The sequence below is a fragment of the Gavia stellata genome, chromosome 6 (genome assembly GCF_030936135.1).
Source record: "Gavia stellata isolate bGavSte3 chromosome 6, bGavSte3.hap2, whole genome shotgun sequence".
Classification (NCBI taxonomy): Eukaryota; Metazoa; Chordata; class Aves; order Gaviiformes; family Gaviidae; genus Gavia; species Gavia stellata.
Window position 1 is genome coordinate 51,068,560 of NC_082599.1, and position 22,963 is coordinate 51,091,522.

Genomic DNA, 22,963 nt, shown 5'->3' on the forward strand with positions numbered 1-22,963 from the left:
AGAAGTATCTGGAGAAGAAATATGAAATTCAATTAAGGGGGAAAGATGAGATGGAGCTCTTCAAGATCACTGGTATAATACAGCCTCCCTCATTTTACGTACACTCACTCTCACAGCAATTCGATACTAAAGCACCAGGATCTGAACTGGCTGTCAGTGGATTCTGGTAGGAGTTTTTGAGCAAAATGCTGACTCCGAACGCTGTAATGGCTTGGGCTCTAAATATTCAATGGATCACACACTCCCTGACCAACTCTTATTTAATCCAAAGGACAGAAGTCCAAAGGAGAGTGGACTGCATTTTGTTTGACTCTGATACTTGGTGGGGTTTTTTTTTCCCCACTGAAACCTGAATTTTCTGTCAAAACACCTTGCATAAGCCATTTATTGGTATTTGAGCACTATGGACAGGATTTTCTCACTTCTGTGCCTCCAATCTAGTATGTTAAATTACAGCTAAGAATAACGTAAGTTTAAACAAAATCAGGGCAGCTATGGCTGACGTGTAGGCTTGTCTCCAACTGAACTGAACCAGTAAAGCCAATTTAACATAATAATCAGTGAATTTTTACTTCATGCTGCTTTTCTGATGCTTGATTTGGCTCCTATAAACAAGACAGGGTTAGTTTCTCACATGCCTGAGCTCATCTAATACTACTGCAAATGCTACTCTTTTGTTACAACTTTAATCATCCTGTGTAAGGTGTATTCCTTCCTGCACTCTCAACTCCGTGCCATTAGCCATCTCACAGCACATTCTAAGAATCCGGGGAAAAAATGCCGATGGATCTTAGCCCAAGTGCTGATGCAAAGGTAACGCAGAAGTCTCAGAGCACATTCTCAGAAGCATGGTTAGACGGAATAAATACAGATTCCAAAACATACTGAGGATAGCAAAAAAGGTGGGAGTGATTAAACCACTTACGTTTCCAACAACTTACAAAATTAAAACCACTGATGAGATAATAGTGAAGAGCAGTACGTGCCTAGCATTAAGAACATCGCAGCTTTTATTGTAGAAACTACAGGCAACCTCCCACTTCTATTTGAAACACAAAAATATCAGCACAAGTCCCAAAAATCTAGCTGAATATCTTGCCTCAGACACCAGTCAGTAGCAGATGCTTAAGGAACAGACAATAAAAAAAAAAAATAATCTGCTAGTATACAGCATTCTCCTCTTTTATATGCTATAGCTTTAAGGACTCAGCTTGGAAAGTTCTTAAACCCAAGGATTAAAATATCTATTGGGCTTTTCTTCCATGAACTTGTGCTTTCTGAACTGATCCACGTATGTCCAGCCTCTTCAACATTTTATCATTAAATCCACAGTTCCAATTTTTTTTTAATGTGTGGGGTTGGTTTTTTTGTAAAAATAAAGTTTCCGGTTTTTTTAAAAAAAATTTAAAATCTTACTAGCACCTTAACTACCAGCTTAATTTATTTTTTTTTCAAAAAGGCAGTGAAAAGCAGTTATTCTTTGAAATACACCTGCCTTTTTACACTTAACGCATTACAAAAAAAACCATGACAACAGACTTGCTTTTCTTACCCATTCCTCCATCTTTACTATGGTAATGCTGACAGTTGGTTTCAACGCTAAATAGTATTTGTCTGTCCGTGAGAAAAATTACTTCTCCAGTAAAGAATGATTTATAATCCTATATTTCAGCATTGTTATTATCTCTGCTACGAGCTACTACCTGAATATTCCTAGCAAGCAAAGTGAGAGTGGAACACCTACCCGAATAATGAATCTAATGGCTGCGCACCCAGAAGTTGCCATCACTTTGGCGCTGTTGGGAACCAGATTAAAAAGAGTAGGCACAATAGCTTCAGCGCCATGATCAAACTTGTTTCCCAGAACAGTCGAAAGATGGCTATTTAGGAAAAAGAAATAAAACTTGTTAATAAAAATTAATTTCTTAGTCTTAAAATAAAAAAGTTCATTGTGCATTTTAAAGATTTATCTTTCCAAACAACAGAATTTCTTAATTTCATGACATCCAAGTCCTTTCCTCATTAGAAATGTAGGATTTGTGGAACATTTTTGTTACTTGGCAGACACATTAAGAGGTTGAACACTAATAATTTTGTTTCATAATGAAAAAAACCCCACAGTTTGAAAGACTAGAATTCTCATATCCACATAAAATATCATGGTATTTCTTTTTTTAACATGCTTTGAGATTATAGAAATCTAGAGTCTTATGGAAATTGTTGTTTGAGATTTTTTCCTTTTGAATGCAGGCAAAACTACTGAATTTATCATAATTAGCCAACCATAAAAATTTACTCCCTTGTTTGTTAAAGGTTATGGCTTCAATTTTAACAAATGTACAAATACATACAACACACAGTAATTTGTCAACAATGAAGGCTTCTTCCATGCAGAGAGACTATAGAAGAAGAATTTGCAGTCAGCAGCAAATGACACATCAAATAAATCTAAGTTTTAGGGATCAAGAAGAATTCCCAGCTTTTAGGCCGGATGAGGACATTTGCAAGGTACTTTTAGGCTACTCCTGACTTCATGTTAGGAAAGGTTAGCATTATTTTCTCAAAGCCTGAATTCTCCTGGTAAGGACAGTTGTATGCTCCAACAAGTCCCCATGGTCTGTTCAATCAGGAGACCAGAATAGCAAGGGTGAACTCTGGGGTCTATCTGTTCCAGACGGCCACTGAAAATCAGTGCTTACATTAACGTCTTTCCAGAGGAAAAAAAGCCATGGAAAACACGGAAGTGGGAAAGACTGCTCTGGTGTAAAAATAAGGCTTTCCGCACCCCCTCTTGAATTTAATGAGAGTCCCCAAGATAATAAGGGTGAAGATCTTATTTCTATTTAGCCATGGCTTCTAAAATTATCATGGACATGAAAGTTATTACCTCACCAAAATGTACAGTTTTACTAAAGTTTTCGCTTGAGTTTTATCTTTTTGAATTGCATCTCAGACAATTCAACAGCCAAGCGGAAGGGCTCAAAACACTATAAAGCAGCTCACTCTGTTATTACAAGTAGTCACAGTGAAGTCTTGTGCCAACCACTCAAGCATAAGTGCTTCTAAGACTACTCCCCCATATTACAACAATAGTACTTACAGCAGTTTGTATTAACTTGCAGTAAGTACTCAGTGTAATGATGGTAACTTGCTTTTCACATACAATCTGTTACAGGATTATCAACTACATATATTGCCTAAAAGAACAAATCCCTTCAAATGTTTCTTTTTCTCTATGGCTTCAGATGCTGACTTGACTCTTTATCAGTCACAGTGTACAGCAGTCCAACAAGATAATCTTTCCTGCAATGCTGATAAAGCATCTTTAAGTCAAATTCATACTAAAATCTAGCAACATACACAAATGCACATAAACTATACTTACGCTACAGTAATGCATGCTTCTCTAACCACCTGGGATCTAAGATCCTTGGCCGACAGCTTGAAAGCACCATCCAACAACCGTAAATGCTGGAAAAATCCATCATACTGTGCAGCTCCAGCAACAAGCAATGACCGAACTTTCTTCAGCTAAAAAATTTAAGGCATTTAGTTTAGGACACTACCAATATGCATTTCAAAATAAAGAAGCAACAACTTCATTGCAAAAATGTACGCAGGCATGTCTTTAAAGCAAAGTGCAATTTTGAAATATATGGCAGTAATTTAAAAAAAGTGAAAGAATTCTATTACTTAAATTCTAGAGCTAAAAAGTCTCAGATCCCAGTCTACAAATATACAAATACATAATTCTGTTCACACACCTGTTCCAAACACTAAGATGCCATAAACCTGATAAAGATAAATGCTACATACACACAAACATTTCAATCCTGCAAGTGAAACTTATCATCACACCACACATAAGAGGTACTAATGCTAGCAGTTTACCTGCAGAACATGTAATTTTATATAAATGCCAACTGAAACATACATGATAGCTTTTAGAAAAGCTTCCACTTAAATGTCAGCAAAAATGTATTTTGGCCTTTTTAAAATAATTGCTCAAGCTTATTTGGTATACAGAAATTCAAGGTTTAAAAATTAAAATGAAAATTTCTTTGATTATCTGGAAAAAACATTTTAAAATATCTAGCTGCCTGTTCTTTATGAAATACCCACCCAAACCCGAAACCAGATATGAAGTTTACCGCATTAGTTCGTTGATCCCAATCATGTTTGTCATCTGAGAGAATTTCCCTGATTTTGTTCAACGTTTCTTCAAGTTCTCGACTAGAATAGATCTGAAGTATTAAAAAAAAACAACATAAAATGTATATTATTAATATCCCAGGTAACCTCATGAAGGAAAATGGCTTGAGCAGACTGAAAATACCATTATAATTCTGAAAATATTGCCCTGAAAGTTCCAGAGAACTGTACAAGAGGTATAAATGGGCATTTTTAAGGCAAATCTTTGAGGATATCACTGAGTAGTGAATATTCATTAAAAGAAAAGCTGAAGAATCAACATTTTCCTCAAGATTTCACCTTTCACCTTTGTGATGAGCTAATCAAATCCAGACTTTCATTAACTCCATTTTAAAAAAAATATCATTCAATATGAGCAGAGGGTTTAGATAATCTGCTGCAATATTACTGCAATTCAATTTCATTTTCATATTCACTATTATAATGAAACTCAACCAACAGATTTTAATCCGATGCAACTCTCTTGGGGCAGGGACTCTTTTCCACATTACAAGAGTGCATGGCTCTGTGAGGACCTAACTGGGCTGCTAGTCAACACTAAAATAAAAATTTGTCTGAAAAAATAAATTAAAAGCTTCAATAGCTTCTACATGTATTACTACTCCAAGCCTATCGTTTATTAACTTACACAGTCAGTAAATAAATGTAAGGGGCAGCCTCCAGTCAGAGTTCTCTTCTCACTACATAGTAACTCCAGCAAAACTGAAGCCTGACCAATCTAATCATGCATCAGTCACTATTTGGTAATACATCAATTAATGCATTTATTGGTAACTGTACATGTACAACAGTGGATTTCTAAAGAAGAAAAAAAAACCTAGTCCTGAAAATACATTCTTAATGTCAGAAATAAACTGACTTCCCTTCTATTCTCCTGGACATAAGCCACAGGATGCTCTTTTCTGCTTCCACTGCATTAAGCAAAATTTAAAGGGTTTTTTTTCCCCAGATTGAGAACAAGTTGAAGAGGCTACGAAGCAAATTACTAACCAGAAACTAGATGTGGCCAGAGCTTTTTTTTTTTTAAAAAAAAAAGTATCTCCAGCTATAGATTTCCAATTTTTTGCATCAGAAGTTTTTTACATAAACACATCAGGCAAAACTCAATTGCTCATACACAGGCATCTGGTGCCATCTGAGACACATCCAAGACATCCACATGGGGCTGGCAGATGTGATTCAGGACTTCAAGGAAACTCATACCCTTCTAGAGTGAAAGCTGGAGGCCAGCGTGATAACTTACGTAGCACCTAAATAGTAGTGACTGATTCTCCCTCATTAGTTAAGTCCAAGACACAATTTTTGTACGTGCAAGAGCACAGAGCATGCAAAGGAAACAAGAACCAGTGGTTAGGACACCTCGCCTTACATGAATTGCTGAAGAGCTTTGACACTGGTCTCTTGAACACTCTGTTCTGCGTGTGTATATGCATCTTTTATTTTATTGTAAAGATTTAGGAGCGTCTTTCTTTTGTTCTACAGTTAAGCTGAACACTTATTTTCTACAAAATACCTTGTTTTCCTGGGCAGCTTGAAATTACTACAAGAGTTATTCCAAATACAGTCTATTATTCCAATTTCCTGAGCACATCAAATGAATTTAACTTACAGAATATATGGGACCGTAACTCAATATTGACATCTGCTTTTGTTCCAATGCTTTAACAGAACATGGTTATGGAGGCCTCTATATTTCATGCTGGAATACTGAGAAGGTGGAAGACACCCAATCTCTGAAACACCTGCGTATCTGGTTTGCAGGGTAAACAGGGTAGGAATCACTTCAGAAACAGACAAATTAGGCCAGCTTCACTATCATGCAGAAAACGATTTCTGAATATGCTTTACCAACAAAATTGAAATTTTTATTAGTACACAGCTGTGTAAGCTTTTCCAGGGTACACTGTGGAAGCAGCTTTGCAGTTCTATACAGGGGACACAACAGCTTTCATAAAAAATAAAAAGCTCTTCCTCATGATTACTGTTTTCTTCTTCTTCATTAGAAGTCAATAAACATCGGATGCATAACTTCCTTTTAAAGAGTAAATGATGTAACGAAAAAAGGGGGTCCAAGCTTAACACACTTTCGACTCCACTGCCGACAAAATCGAACATGAATTTTGTATCACCATTTACTATACTTGCATATACCGGTAGCGTATCTTGTTACACAACACTAACTTACTCTAACATTAATTCTATAGGTACCATATTATGAAGAATAAATATTATGTGTGTCTCACTAAGCATTTTTATCGAATTACATTTCCACTATGAAAGAAAATTCTTATTTTCCTTTTAAAAAGTGGAAGGGAGTAGTCACTGACCATTAGGTGACCCTAATGCCATCAGAATTTGTGACACAATTCAGCCTCCTCAGGCTCCCCCTTTACCATCAACCACCTTGCACTGTCTTCTTCCCAATTCAGGGCTTTAACAAACAAAAAGCTAACCCTACAAGAGGAAAGGCCAAAATTTCGCTGCCAACTCAGCAGCCTATGCCAGCTCATCACAAAAGTGAAACGCAACAACAAGGGAAGCAGGATTATGCCTTTTGGTGGCAGCTAACTGAGATCTCTTTAGTGCACACTCAAAACTTAATCTGAGGTTCTGGTCAAGGTACAAAGACCTTTTGTAAGCTGTCTCATTGAGTAGATCCTGAAAAATACGACATTTTTTATTGTCAGCCTATGCGTTATCAAGAGACCATGTGCTGTAGTCACTGCCACAGGATTAAAACATGCTAGGCAATAGAAAAGCACAGAAGCAACATGTACAATAGGTTTATGTCCACCCTACTTGCATGCCTAGGCAAAGAGTTCAATTTTTTCTTTAATTACCTGGCACAAACAGAATTGGATCTGTGGTATTTCTATTATTCAAACTGGCACTGTAATGAGGAATTTAATAAAAGGCATAATTTTATCTTGTCAGGAAATTAAAACTGTAATTCCACTGAAAAATCCCAAATTGTCAAGGTTGTCCATACCTACATTAGTTTCAGAGGAATAAAAGGTAATATTTTAATACTTTATTTTCCCTCTGCCCTTGATTAATTATGCTTTTAGAAGGACAAGATGAAATTCTGTGTTCAAAGACATAATACATCTTTTGTTCATAAGTTCCCACATCAAACTTTTATAAAAACAATTCTAGCTATTAATGGGAGTTATTACTAATAACCTGAACACAGAATTTTCTTTAATTTAAGCAAAGGCAAATAAACAAAACTGTAAAAACATTATGGTGGTAATCTTAAATATGAAGGTACAATCCTCTCACCACAGTGCTTTTCTTTTTGGCACACAGATCCATTAGACTATATCTCAAGATCACCCATTGTCACAAACTGCTGCTATCCATTAGAGGGCAACACACACACGCATCATTAAAAGGTAAGTGCCACAGCAAAGACAGAAAAATTAAAAGCTCAAAACACAAATAAGAGTAATAACTATACAGATGGACAGTATTTCCAAGATGGTGATTACAATCTAGATTTGAGAAAACAATATGATATTCCTAAAAAATTAATGATGAGCAGTCATTAGAACAGGCTACTGGGAAGGCAGATCTACCACTGGAGGCTTTTAATAATGAGTTAAACATACGCACACTGTAAGTAACCTCAATTTACTTGATTAATCCAGATGCACTTAATCTTGATTCAGAATTGGATCCATTTTTCCATAATATAGTTCCCTTCCTTACTTTCAATGAGGCCACTACTGAAACCCACAGATGTAATGAAAAGAAGGACACAGTAATGGGCCCCACAATGTACAAGCAACTCACTCTCCCCATTCTGTCTAACAAGTTCCCTTTGCTTTTCAAATAAGTTGGCAAATTACAGGTCATAAACATTCTTTCTTCACAGGGTCTAGTACAGAAACTTCTCTCTTCTTTAGTAATATGGTCTCAGAACATGGGATCTGCCTTTTTTTGGAAAGACCATGCTTCTGGTTGTGGACAATCTCTGGAGTTGGACAGCAGAAAATCATTATTCCTAAGGATACTTAAAAGAAAAAAAAATACCTTTTTTTTTTTTGCCTGATCAGCAGGTCTTTTCTTATATTCTCATGCATAAAACAAGTAGGTTATTTTGGGTCAGTTAGACATTTCTCCCCTGCCTCCTCACCTCAACGTGGGTGAGATTAGTAAAGACAAGTGTGTCTTTCTCCTCCACCTCTTGCAGTTTAGGAATGACCTACCTTCCTAGGTCATCCAGCAGTCAGACAGAAAATCACATGTGCTGCTCAACAACATAGAGTTACCTCACTTTTGTTCTTGCAATGTTATTAACCAACTTGAGTGATTAAGAACTCTGCTTGGGTCTGCAAATACTAAGGCACTGAACTACAGGCAGCACATGTTCTGTGCTGTGGAATATGGCTCTGTTCAACACAATGGGGATAAATAATATTAAGAGCTCCATGTTTTTGCCCTCCAAAGAATTCTTAACACAGTTTGGAGATGCAAAGAAACATAAAGCTCTTACAGTGCAGGAGAAAGACTTCCTTGAGGTGACAGGGATCATGGAGATAGAGTGTTTCTTCATAAAAGCAGACAGCACTTCTGCCTACAGAAGGAGATCTAACAAATAACTACTCTATCATCTTGGGAAATAGAACAACAGTCCCTATCAAGAAAAGGGAGTCATACAAAATCCTTCTGGTGTTTTGGAACTATGGCTGACTGAGTTTTGGTTGTCTTCCACACCTCAGTTGCTCAAGGAAAACTTAAGTCAAAATAGGCCTAGGAAGATACAAGCATGTTAAATGACTCAACTGTGTGAAAGTACAAAGTATGTGGAATTCCCACACTTAAAGAATAGAAATTAAAATCTGATCTTTCAAATAAGAACTCAGAATCCAACAGGTTCATTAGCATCCAACCTAAGGCACTAGATTTTTTTTTTTTAAAGCATTGCTAGAATGAGGACATGTATGCCAGACACGCATCATTACAATTCACACACATTTGAAAATACAATTCATGGTTTTTAAATTATTTGCCTGTAGTATTAGTACTTGATTATCCCATGAAATTGCAGTCCTAAAGTTTCCAAACATTATGGAAATCTTTTTCTTATTAAAACACACAATTATTTTCAGTAGCTCCCTGGAAAATATTAAGAAAAGCAATAATGGATTTTAGCTGAAACACAACGTCGTAATAATTATTAAAACAGTAAAGAAAAGGTGGGTTTTTTGGTAACTAAATGGAAAAAGTAAAGAGCTTTCCATGGAGACTGTAAATTCAGAAAGAAGGAAAAGTAACAACACTTGCTTAGAATACCGTAAAATTAAAGAAGTTTTAAAAGCTGGCTAACACAGTGTTGCAAATAGCATATTTCTGAAAACAAACATGAGCATACACAGCATCTTACCTGTACAGTAGGAACATCTGTAAATGCCTTAATAAAATCATCCTCATCCACAGCTCCAGCTCCTCCTTCTTTAGAGGAACCTACATAAATGTGAAATACTGTTAAACAGTATGTAATGTATCTCAAGATTTTCAAACTGACATAAGCATCTTCCACAATACCTATTTTCAAACATTTACTATAACTTAAAAAATCCTGAACATTCATCATGTGTAAAATTGCAAGACCTTGAACTCTGATTTCACCATAAGAAAAAATTTAAAAAATAAAACTTTTTTTCAAAAATGAACAATTCTGAGCAGTTTTCAATTTGACCAAGTTAATGGTTTCATTTTACTATTTTTATTTTTGTGTTTAATTGGAAACATGTTTAGTACAACAATCCTCTAGTAGCTGTTTGCATAGAATTCCGAGACCTGCATCCTAACAATACAAGTGTTCCTAAATAAAGCATAGCAGAAAAGGACCTGGGGGTGCTGGTCGACAGCCGGCTGAAGATGAGCCAGCAGTGTGCCCAGGTGGCCAAGAAGGCCAACGGCATCCTGGCCTGTATCAGAAATAGTGTGGCCAGCAGGAGCAGGGAGGTGATCATGCCCCTGTACTCGGCACAGGTGAGGCTGCACCTCGAATGCTGTGTTCAGTTTTGGGCTCCTCACTACAAGAAGGACATTGAGGTGCTGGAGCGCGTCCAGAGAAGGGCAACGAAGCTGGTGAGGGGTCTGGAGCACAAGTCTTATGAGGAGCGGCTGAGGGAACTGGGGTTGTTCAGCCTGGAGAAGAGGAGGCTGAGGGGAGACCTCATCGCTCTCTACAATTACCTGAAAGGGGGTTGCAGAGAGGTGGGTGTTGGTCTCTTCTCCCAAGTGACGAGTGACAGGACAAGAGGAAATGGCCTCAAGTTGCGCCAGGGGAGGTTTAGACTGGATATTAGGAAAAATTTCTTTACTGAGAGAGTGGTGAGACACTGGAATAAACTGCCCAGGGAAGTGGTGGAGTCACCATCCCTGGAGGTGTTCAAGGAACATGTGGACAAGGCATTGTGGGACATGGTTTAATGGGCATGGTGGTGTTAGTTGATGATCTTAAAGGTCTTTTCCAACCTTAATGATTCTGTGATTTCAAATTATTTACCAAAGTGACAGTTATGCATCATTAAATGGAATTCATCACCTTAACACATAAATGAATTTTCACCTTAACACACGTGCCACAAGCAGTGATCAGTGCTGGAAGTTCGGGGGTTTTTTTTGTTGTGTTTTTTTTTTTTTAAATAATCTTGCATAGTAGCCCTACACAATTAATTTACCTTCTGTTTCCCATTATTCTCATGAGGAGCTAAGAATTGTGAGGTACATCTCTCAGTCTCAAAGCTCCAAGATCTCCAACAAAGAAAGCAAGGACATGGTGAAGGGAATGTTGTGTTGGAGCAAAATCTCAACTCCACTGACTGGTGGCCTCCTTCTCAGAGCACTGATCCCCATGGGTTTTCACAGTGGGGCTCCAGGGTTGTCTCACCAGCAGGAAGCTCCCAAGAACCCTGCAGACACATTACTAAAAAAGCTATCATACCAAAAGAATTTTCTCTCCAAAAGCTTCCATGACAGCTATGCAAGTAGTAGGGCAGTTACTTCTGTGCAAGGTAAATGATGGAACTATTCTCACATAACAGACAAAGATGCCCCAGATCCCAAGCAAAAGGATCAGGGAAGAATACTAGCAGGTAACCTGCTAGTTTCACACTGGCATATGGTTGCCAGATTTCATTAAAATCTTGGGTAGAAACAAAGGCAACTCCAAAAAAGAAAATAATTTGAAAACACTGTCTGGATTTCACTTTGTTGCAAACACTATGGTTACCAGGAAAGCCCTTTTTCAAAAAGGAATTAACTCAAGTTTGCTATTAAATCAAAGAACAAGGTCATCAGATCCAGGCTGTGCTACAAGCCTAAAACTGCACTAGAAGCCTAAAACTCCAAGTACAAGGTGAAGCTTGGCAGAATCCTTAAGTATCTTCAATAATTCTATCAGGCAGATAATATGATAAGACAGGTTAACTGCATGGAGATAATCAGTCCAGTAGAACGTTTCCTTCTTGAGAGGAAAAAAGAAATCTCTTAAAGCAAATGAGTACTCAGGAACAAGGGTCTTGTCTCAACTCTTTCAGAGTGAGGCCAACAGGATAGATGGCAGAATGTCCTCCCTAACTTGCACAGCCCAGCTGAAATGGAGGCATCAGGCAGAGAAAACATGTATTTTACTAACTACAGGAGAAATAAACATAAGGAAAAAGCACTTAAGGCTGAGTGGTCAACTAGAACAAAAAGCTATGACTTCTTGACAAATGCAACTCTTGGTAGCTGCAATCTTCAACAGTGTTTCACCATTTACAGTCCCTGATCTCCTATTTATAGTGCAGGGAATTATGTCTGCTATGCTTGTGTACCTGTGCAGTTTGGAAACATGACGGTCCACTACCATTACAAATTTGATGGCACACTTACTAGATCTCAATGCTTCTATGCAGAACAAGATCTCTCATATGCCTTTGTGGCTGCTTAGTGTAAAAACACTGAAGTGATATCCAGCAAAATTTGGACATGGTGCTTGCAGTGTTTCACCATTGTTCAACCATGGTTCAACAGTGTTTCACCATTTACAGTCCCTGATCTCCTATTTATAGTGCAGGGAATTATGTCTGCTATGCTTGTGTACCTGTGCAGTTTGGAAACATGACGGTCCACTACCATTACAAATTTGATGGCACACTTACTAGATCTCAATGCTTCTATGCAGAACAAGATCTCTCATATGCCTTTGTGGCTGCTTAGTGTAAAAACACTGAAGTGATATCCAGCAAAATTTGGACATGGTGCTTGCAGTATGATATAGAAACGTCTAACAAATTTTGACAGCCTAAGCTCAAGGATGTTGTAAAGAGATGCCACACATAACACACTTCTACATGTGTATCTCCAACACCATCTGTCATAGTTGCCAATGGCAGTCAGAAGGAAAGGAAGAAATTATAACCACCTATTTCTTCTCCCTCTAGACAGCAGAGGGAACAAGTCCTTCCACAAAGATGGGTACCTGACTGGCTAAGAAAAAGAAGAGGGAAAGATCCCCTTTACACACAGAAAACACACTTCTGCCACATAAGCTTGTACAGCTCCCAAAAGGGAGGATGCCCTGGTCAGAGCAGAATTCTGTGGAAAGAAACCTTGAAAAGAAAGAATTTGGCACAAGGGCACCATACTAAACTAGGTGGTACAAACAGCTGTCTGGACACTCAATTCATAACCTCATTTGTCCCTCCCAAAATACTCCGACATTTAATAAAGTCTTATAGTACTGAAATAATCACAATGAACATGCAGTACTCAGGAAAAGTAAATGGAAAAGAAAGACTGAGTTAGCCAGAAGATTACCTAAGTTTTAAAGGTTAAAATACGGTTTTCATATGGTTAAAGAACTTACTCTTTTAAAATGTTTAAAATTATAAACCATTCATAAGCAGTTTGTTCTTATAATCAAAATTGTTTTAGTCAAAGCTAACTCACTGCATTAGTCACAAAACAGTAAACCCCTATAAAGTTTGTACTATCTGTTTCTTGACAACCTGATAAAATATAAAGTCTACTGCGATCCTGTAACACTAGAGGCAAAAAAACCCCTGCACTTAACAGTTTATACAAGTTCTGTATTAGTATTCAGCTACATAAATACCCAAACACTACTGTTAAATTGGGGAGGGGGAAGGTATTTTGCATTCCCATTGATCACTTACCAATTTTCTGCCAAGAGAATAAACTTACAAAAATCAAACATGAAAAATTGACACATACAGGCCATGAACATAAAAGCTATAGAAAGTGTTTGGATTTCAAGTATTCATAGTGCACTCCTGTACACTATAAAGTAGAGATTAAAAGGGGATGAAGTTGCCTTGGCTAAATAAGTATATGTTGTCATCTTTAGTCTGCCTTAAAGTATCGCGTTTAAAATCAGAAAATAGCATGGACTACATAACAGATTTTCTAGCACCATAATATCATCCAATAATGCGTCTTGAGGAATAAGAGAATATCCTTTATCTAAGGAATAAAAAAGTGTTACTTTAAAGAGAGAAAGAGGAAGGACAGGCTACTATTTAAAATCCATTTGACATAGTCCAGGCACACAGCATCTCCCACCTTCCCTAGTCTCGACAACTAGTTCACTTCTGCAGACCACTTTTCTTTGAAATTAATACTCCCAGAAAATTGTTTTACTGCCTCTTTGCCTAGTAATAAAATGGTTATGTGGTTTTTTGGCCGGTGACACTTTTTTTAAAGTTATCTCTAAAAGCACATTCACTTCTATTTCACTAATCTTTCCTCTCCTCTACTGCATGATCACATATGCATACTAAAATTAAGTGGGAAGTAACATGTCTCCTCCTAACATTGTATGCAAGTCAAAAGTCTATACTGCATGAAGAGGAAAAATATTGTTCAACCTCTCCTTTCCCAGTCTCTTGGTAGGTATGTTTACCAATTCACTCAGTCACTGTTTCTGTAGAGTCTAACCAAAAAATGACAGAACTCAATCAGTTGTTTCCCAACTCAGGAGGAAGTCTTTTACTATGCTAACAAGATACATAATCGTCACAGACAAGTAGATGCCGTCAAATAATTTCTCATGCTTTTGTAAGGCTTGACTCTCCTCCACAAAAGCTACAGCAGAGCTTTACAAAATTCTCATTTCAGTACTGCCTACAGATTCAAAACTGACATATCTGGCAGAGCATACATTTTGATAAGCTGTTCTGTTGTTGTTGTTGCTTACCTTCTCAGACCAAGCTGTGATTAGAATTTCTTAGAAGTATCTCTCTCGAGTGTTAATGCCTTCCACTGAATAATGCATATTCTTAACCTTACCCACAGAACACATAATCCTTTGACCAAGTATAGACAAGTTCAACTACTGCATTCCTAACGGCGAGGACACTATAAACAATTCTAAGGGGCTGTAACCCCACTGCATTTAACATCTTTAAGTGCTCAGCAGATAAGTAAAATCCAGAGCCTCATCAACTGGCTTTTTCTTAAATGAGTGCAATTTACATTACCCTATCTTTAGACTCAGCCCACTGAATCCAACTGGGACTTCCTCAGCTGAGACCCAGAAGAGACATGCATCTGACGGAGAGGGAGAACAATCCACACAAGACATTTCTCTACATTCTGTTAGTTTTCATTCATAACCTTTATTTATTCTTGTCCTTCAAGCACTCTGGTTAGACAGACTCACAGAGACACCTGGCAAGCCTAAGTTATACTTCAGGAAGCTGTCGAGAATCTACCAAACACAACAGACAGTCTTGATATGAAAGTAAATTACAGCAGCTGAAGCACCTCTGAGTTTTACAACAGATTTGTGGTTTCGTTTGTTGCGGGGGTACAGGGGTGTTGGGTTTTTTTGGTTTTATTTTTAAATTTAAGTTCAATGAGTCAGGGGATGGAGGCAAAGGAAACAAACCCTTTACTTCCTGCAGACTACTAAGAGAGATGACACCTTCACAAGTTAAATTTAAGGATTTCTAACGTTTTGTGAGGCTCTAGGAGTCTTTTTTGCAGAAAGTTTTTTTCCAGTCACAAGACTTTGAGTTCGCATTGTTTGCTCAGCACCAGAAAGGGTACCATATGCAAGCGAAGAAATTACCTGCTCTTTTGCGGAATCAGTTTTCTCACCCAGGAATTAATTCCTGTGATTGAGTTCCTCCCCTCATCCAACTGAAACATTTGAAATCTTTCCATCGTATCACGAAGAATTTGGACTGCTCACTTGCTTTATCACCTTGATGCTCTCCCCACTAGTATCTACAAAGCTGTGCATGATGGCATGACAAAACAACGGGACAACACTATATGGGAGAAGAAAGGTATCATGAGAGTGATACTGGACTGCTATTTTTGTTTTGAAACTGAAAACTGTTTAATCAAAGCATGCCTAACTGTTTAATAAAGCATACAAACACTGGTCTAAAAATAAAAAATTGCTCAACTTTTATTCGGTAGCCGCTCTCTGCTAGTCTGATTCAGCTTCTTCTGCTTCTGTGGGTCTTTTGACTAGAATTTCAGAACAAAAATTTCCCTGTGAAAAAAGGGAATTTCAAAACCGGTACAGAAACTTAGGAGTAACACAAACTCAAAAACTTTGTTTCAGATTTTGTTCTTAAATGCTTTTCTCAACACACCTCCCTATAAAAAAAAAAATCGTAACTATTTTCTGATACAATGTGTGTCACAAATTAAGTGTTAGAAAATTTTGAAAAGGGTACTGTTATACAAGTGCCTTTTATCCCTCAGAATTCTCTAATTGCATGCAGTAACAGTATCTTACTGAGGAACACATCTAGAACAAGATGATGCGGTTTACATTTTTTTTCTGAAAGAAACAAAAAACAAACCCTAAAGCTATACCCACATCTCAACTGATTTAAAAGCTTCACTTCTTATCTACCACACACTGAAGCAGAAGTAAAAGATGCAGATCATTCCAGATTTTTTTAAAAAAAAAAGTACTGTTACCCTTTTGGTTTTGTAGGATAATAAACAATCAGCTGTAAATTAGGAACTGACAGCAGCTTCAGCTCAATATAGGGTAAGTGGACAGGATAATCTCAAGTACTTACTCAGCTTTTTGTATAATAGGTTGACTGGCAACTCCCACTCACTCCTGCTGACCTCCCTCATTCTAGCACTAGTACAGCTGAATAGTAAATCACAACAGGGAGTAGCTAAGCCGAGAATAAAATAAACTGGCCAAGAAGAATGGTTTCAATGAGGCAAGTTCCCCAGCCTGCTTCACTGCAGGGCCATATAAACACTGTGCTAGCACAATCCAATGGATGACTTGGGATACAAATGAGTTAGTAGGGAAGGAAATTACTCCAGGCGGCTTAAACAGTACAGCTGCCGAAAGCCTAAGTATAGGCTGAAGGGAGTAGAGCAATACTCAAACAAAACGAACTCAAGCAAGGACAAGTGCGCAAAGGCAATCTAGTGGAATGGACAGCCTCTCTCACTAAACACAAGGGGAGGAAAAAAAAAAATCTAAAGAAAGTGTTGATACCAAAGAAAAAAGAAAAAAAAAGGAAATGCACCCACACAGGCTACAAATAAATTAATAGATTACAGCAACCGATTTTTGGAATCCCTATCAACAACAAAGACAAAATCTAACTGTTTGTGAACAGAGTTCTTTAGCATGGTACTTGCAATGGACAGAGACAGTGCTCAATAACCAAATTCTGTTCCCAGTCATAGTGGGCATACGTTGCAAAGGTCATATTTAATTCTTTCTTTGAATATACTTTATGCTGTTTGTTAGTCTCTGAAACCAGGATTTTTCCTGAATCTTCTGTAGCTCTCAGACAGTCTTTGCAAAATCTACTTATTTACCCTTGGGTTAGCCCTTATTGCTATTTGATAAAACTGACAACTTACTTTTAAAATGGTATCTGTTGGGGGGTGGGGGGAGGAGTTACCAGTGCTTCACGATCTGAATTACCACCTCTGAGATAGCAACAATGAATTTTAAGATGATTATTCTGATAAAGCCCTGTGTATAGACCGAATTTCAGTGGCTCAGTAAGGAATCTCTTTCTTTTTCCAGGTATCATAAGATTACTGCTGCAGTTAATACAATAGCCCAGAATAACGTATTTTTTTTACGCACTTTTCACAATTCTGCTGCTGGAAAACATGAACCAGATGTTTGGAAAAAGCAGCTGAAGATTGAGCATCTCTGAAAATTCCCTTCGTGTTTTAAATTATTGGGTCATCTAAAGCAATTTGATATACTGTATACATACACCTTGACATATTAACAGAATACAGGAAACTGGTGGTCTTACCTCAATTCTGTCAATGTTCTAAATGTTCTTATTTCCATGTTTGAAAGACTGATATTTAGTTTTTAATCGAAAAAATTGAATAAAAAAAACCTCTTAGAAGACAGGGAAGGAACTATTTTTCAGTCTCAAATATCTGGATAAAGCACAAAGGTGTTCTTTCATCAGATGACTAAGAGTCACTGAGTACAGATGCCTTCAGCTTGCCTGCTTAAGTTAGGAAAACATTTGACAGCAAAGAAGTAGCACTTGCGCTAATAAAAAACCACTTTGATCAACATTAGACAAGGTGAATTTTCTTGTAAGCAGGATAAATGTACTTGTACATAGTTACACTGGTAAATCCTTTAGGATGGATAAAATTAGACTAATTTAAATAAAATTATGTTAGTATAATAACTTGTACCAAGTTCTAGTCACAGCATAAATTGTATCAGCCAATGCATAATTCTCCTGGTGTAACTCTTAGCATCACTTACTGGCTTTGCTATAAAAGTTAAGAAACAAATCATGCTGCTAATTGCCACAGCTCTGCCAATAAAACTGAGGGGAAGACCAAACCATGAAAAGCTGTAGTGATCTTAGTTTAGACAAAAATTTTAATCAGCAGAAATCCAGCTGCCTTGTGTCTGTTTTATGAGAAAAAAGAACAATTACATCTGGAAACAAGTAACTCTCCATCCTGAAAAACCTCTTTGATATTATAAGCTTGTCTATATTGCTAGCACTTTTGCAAGCACACACCTTGCCTACCAGAGAAACCTCACAAATAAAACATAGGAAACCATTGGAAGATTACCTTATTGGGTTGCTCAACACATCTGTCTGATGGTAGTTATTACCTGCATAGAGGGGAGAGAGGAGGGGGAGAGGAACAGCAGAAGGAACATGTACCAGTGTCTTAAGCCATTGCAGTTCATGATTTATTAACTTAAGCCAAAATGCCTTTGACTTAAGCTGAACTACCTTTAACAAAGACACTGGACAGACAATCAGGGTAAGTACACCCATTCAGTTGTTCCAACAAAAGTCACCGGAGTTTTTTGAAATAAGTTTCAAAAATAAAATATATTTAGATCATCAGACACAACACTAAACCCAAATAAGCCTTTTTTTTTTTTTGCAGAACCTTAACTGACAAAGCCTTCAGGTTGTTTTAAATCAGCTTAGAAGACAACTCAAGTTATAACCCAAGTGACTTAGCAGAGCAGAAAAGCCTTTGCTAGAAAGCCCACTTTAAGGAAACTGACAGATGAATTCTGTCATGTTCAGCCTCAGTGACTGACACTCATTCTGAAATGACTTGTCCACCTCAGTTCTTCCAATGCCAAAAGTCACTGTCCCTAAGGCACCCAACAAAGTCATTCAAGCTGAAACAGCTGCACAAACTGCACAAAATAGCAAAATACTGTCAAATACCTTCATAACACCTTCTGCCTACTTTAGAAACTTTGCGGACATTGTTAGAGAGCTTTCCCAGAGATGCCACCTGTATGGATCCTGCTTCATTAAAACATTCCTCCTACATGCCAGAGACATTGCACATGAACAGAAGTTTCCACCCAGCAAGTGAGTGTGGAATCTCTGAGGACTGAGACGCTAAGCAGATCTCTCCACACACCCCAGGAAAGAATAGAAGCAAGAAGAAATTAGGAGTGAGCTATGCTTACAAGGAAGAAGGCGGAAAGTGTTTTTTAACTATTAGGATAGCACATCTCTAATCCTTGAGGCGTGCCACATTAAGTCAGGAGCAAATGCAGGACGCGTACTAAGAGGAAGCACAAACTAATTCTTACATGGACTGAAGATCACTGCACCAGCATGCATACCTTAAAATCTGGAGCTGCTCTTGAGCATGACAATTCTTTTGGAATTGTGTATTGAACATTACATTCTCTTGAGAAAATTAGTCAGTAGTATTTGAAGCTGATTCCTAATACTGAATGCACAGCTTCAACAACTTTAGCCTCAATTCCTATGTAGCACAGTTTCACAGGTATAGAAGATTAATAATACTACATCTTATTTTTACAGGCATGCTGTGGAGATCAATTCAATTCACAAACATTTGTAAAGCATACTGAAAATATGATAACTATACAGCAAAGAAATTAATAGTGTCTTGCTTAGCATGAGGTTTAGACGGCATATGTCAGGTAAGACCAAAACCTGGGTGTGGAGAAAAACAAGTAGTTCTGTGAGCAGCAAGAATACAGATATATGATTTCGTTTAGGCTTCTCTCACTGTTGATTAACGTCTGTTTCTATTCAACTGGAAGCTCATGCAGTCATCTTTCAACTCATGCACAATGTTCACACTCACACAGTAATCTTCCAAAACACTCATGTATTTCTTCTCACTATTGGCATTCATTTTTCACAAATACTTTAAAGAACATATGTTTGAGACCCTGGCTCATTCATCCAGTTTCAACAGGTGAGTTTTCAAGTTATGCTAATTTTATGAGCATGACAACATTAGTCTTATTAGTCAGTTTTTAATATAGCTTTCTAATAACCCCATATTTACATTTTATGTTAATTTGTTCCTAGTTTTACACGTGAATAGGGAAAATCGCACTAATTATTTTACATTACAGAAATTACTGAGAACAACCAGGAACACAAACAGCTCATTTGTATCATCTGTAATTTGTTTTGCAAAACAGACTGGTTTGGGATATCTGATTTTTTTGGAGGAGTTGTGGTGTAATAGTTTCAGAAAAACAGTATTTTCATTACTGTTGTCATTTCTCTTCAACTGTGCATTCTTTTCTGAAAGAATTTAAACAGATACTGTATTAAGAACAGTTAGAACTAACATTGCCTGTCATCACAAACTCTACAATTACAGTTTTTACATGTTTTAGACAACACATTTTTATCTTTTGCTTCTAAAATTCACTAGTGCAAGATAGAAGATGGAAGTGATTTGATTTTAACGTATTGTTTTTCTTATATTTTTAAGACTATTTCATTTATTTGTTGCAGCTAATACTTGCACCTTTGGTGAACATTCTCTATTCAAATTATAAAAATAATTTGCATCTTAGGCTTCTACATTCCCTGCTTCTCTATTTGAGAGCATACACAATTGTCCGAAGAAATGAAATGGGTTTTTTTATGACACTTCCATCCCACCCTGCCCTACAAAGAGGAATCCCACCTGCTACTTCGCAAAGCAGCAATGCAGGTATGTTTTGGAATGGGTGTCTTTGCTTACTCTGTAACACAGCCACAGTCCATAAGGACTCAAAGTGGTATGGTCAGATGATTTCAGTCCAGCTTCCTCCTCCCTCCTTCCTCTTTTTCCTTCTGGATTCACCCATATGAAAATATAAACAAATTGCTTCCTCTTTGTACTGCTTGAAAAAAATCAGTATTCAATGTTAGCAAACTAAACAAGGGGTGGGTTGTCTTCCTTATTCTCATCACTGCCTGGTACTACCATGATTGCTAGTAGGATGTTTGGGACTAGAACACAGGGTAGAGATGTCAGAAGAAGGTTACACAGTGTGGTGAGCTCTTATCTGCAGACCTCTTCATTTCTGCTCCACTGTTACTCTCTTCCTATTTTATCCATTTGTTAAGCTGCCTTCTAGGCTATGAGCCTTTTGAAAGAAGACTATCAGATACAGTATTGTGCTTATACCAACATAATAAATCCTACAATCTAATTGAAGCTTCTAGAAATTAGCGCAAAATAAATTAAAGTAGTATGAGCTATCTGCCAGCTCTCCTTGAGTGACACATAGAAAACAGAGAGGCTAATAGAATACACATATATATTCTCCAAAGGTATATGTATAGGTGCGTGTACATATATATATTTATAATTTATCTTGTTTATTTCCTTTCATTCAGATTCCTCATTAAGGTTGATTTTCCACTCCCCCTGCTGCAGCTAGTGGCAAAGGAAAGTACCTGTTAGAGGAATGGAAACCCCAGTGACTGGACAAGCATTTACAGTGACCAAGGAGAACAGACCACTGGATCATGTGCAAGGAAACCCTCTCCTGAAGTGCCGTTCAAGGGAGTAAACAAAAACAACAAAATCCAACAACTCTCAGAGAACTTGGGAAGCTGGAAGACCTCCTACTTCCCTGAATTCTGGGTTAGATTAAAATAGCAGCAGTTCACAACTGCAGGATTGCAACCCAGCAATTCCACGGGCAAGGTTCTCTCAGGAATGAAGTTAATTGACATTCACTGTGAGGACAAGGAAGCAAACAGGTATTCTGTAACAAATCCTCTGACTCAGACTCTGATACCCAAGGCTGATTTCAAAGGCTGCTCAGAAAGACAAAAAGGCTGATTTCAGCTGGGATCTTGCAGAAAAATCCTTGGATTTCACAACAACCTGGAAACCAAAAAGGGAAGCAAGTGCCACAGAGTATCAGGGATGCTTTGCTGACCAAGTTTATCTCACAGCAGCTTTATGTCATACAAAGGGCCAATATAGAATAATGAAAAAAAAAAATCCTAGTTTATTTTACATGACAAATACAGCACTTGGAAGTGATTTCCAATGAGGTCTAAAAATAGAGGAAAGACTCTTGAACTTGTTTTCTGCAGAACTCAAAAGTTAAAAAAATCAAAGTTGGGCATTGATTACTATGAAGCTTTTTTCGTGCAAGTAAACACAGAACTGTCTTCATGAGTCTGAAGACAATCAATACAGCAAGCATGAGTTTATCCTGTTCCAAGTCCATTCACTAACAATTTGCATTTACAGTTCCACAATTATTGAAGCCCTTTCAACAAAAATGTTTCTTAACTACAATATGTAGTTTTAATAAGGTTAACTTCACCTGGCTAAGATGTCAGAAGGCAAGTATCCATTTTTCAGTACCACATTTGTTTTATACAGAGCCTTTCCATTTAAACTGTTTCCTACTAAAGCCTCAAAACACTTTGAAATGTCTTCTACTAGGAAATAGAGCCAAAAGAAGCAAATCAGTACCATTTTAATACTTCTCAAAGAGCTGTACTGCTATTATTAAGAAGGAAAAAAAAGCATTATGGTGCTGATAGAACACACCATAGATAGATATACAAACTAAACGTAAAACTTCCTAAAGTTGGGAATAGCTTCCTACAGTTAAAAATGTGTTCCTGTAGTTAAGAAAAACACGTACGGTGTTGTTACAGTTCTCACAGCCTTCTTTTGCCTGAACTGTTCAGCTGGTTCACCCCAGTTTTCCAGTTACTTGATTTCTACCTAAAAGAAGGTATTTTTAATGTTTTTAGAGATATCATCAAACTTCAGGAGGCCTTTTTTTACTTCAAGAATTGACCATCCTAAAACTGAGGGTTATTTCAAATAATGCCAGCATCAAACCTCAAAATGGCACAGTTGCAGTGTTCACTGAGGACCACATCCGTTGAACAGTTTAAGAAAACAAGGCAACATCACAATTTTTATGTTGGAAGAAAAATGCTTTTTGCAGGCACACATATTTTTT

The 22,963-nt window shown here is 37.4% G+C and overlaps 1 protein-coding gene across 32 annotated transcripts in view; it reads right to left on the bottom strand.

Annotated features, from left to right (window-relative positions):
- The window catches only part of CLASP2 (cytoplasmic linker associated protein 2), a 150,438-nt gene that overhangs the window by 63,212 nt on the left and 64,263 nt on the right, over positions 1-22,963 (bottom strand). For all 32 annotated transcript variants that reach the window (XM_059818358.1, XM_059818350.1, XM_059818357.1 and 29 more), the window contains 4 exons: positions 9,602-9,681; positions 4,152-4,244; positions 3,386-3,531; positions 1,745-1,880 (listed from right to left, as the gene is read on the bottom strand). In XM_059818358.1, coding sequence (XP_059674341.1) covers positions 1,745-1,880; positions 3,386-3,531; positions 4,152-4,244; positions 9,602-9,681 — 455 coding nt within the window. The remainder of the gene's footprint in view (positions 1-1,744; positions 1,881-3,385; positions 3,532-4,151; positions 4,245-9,601; positions 9,682-22,963) is intronic.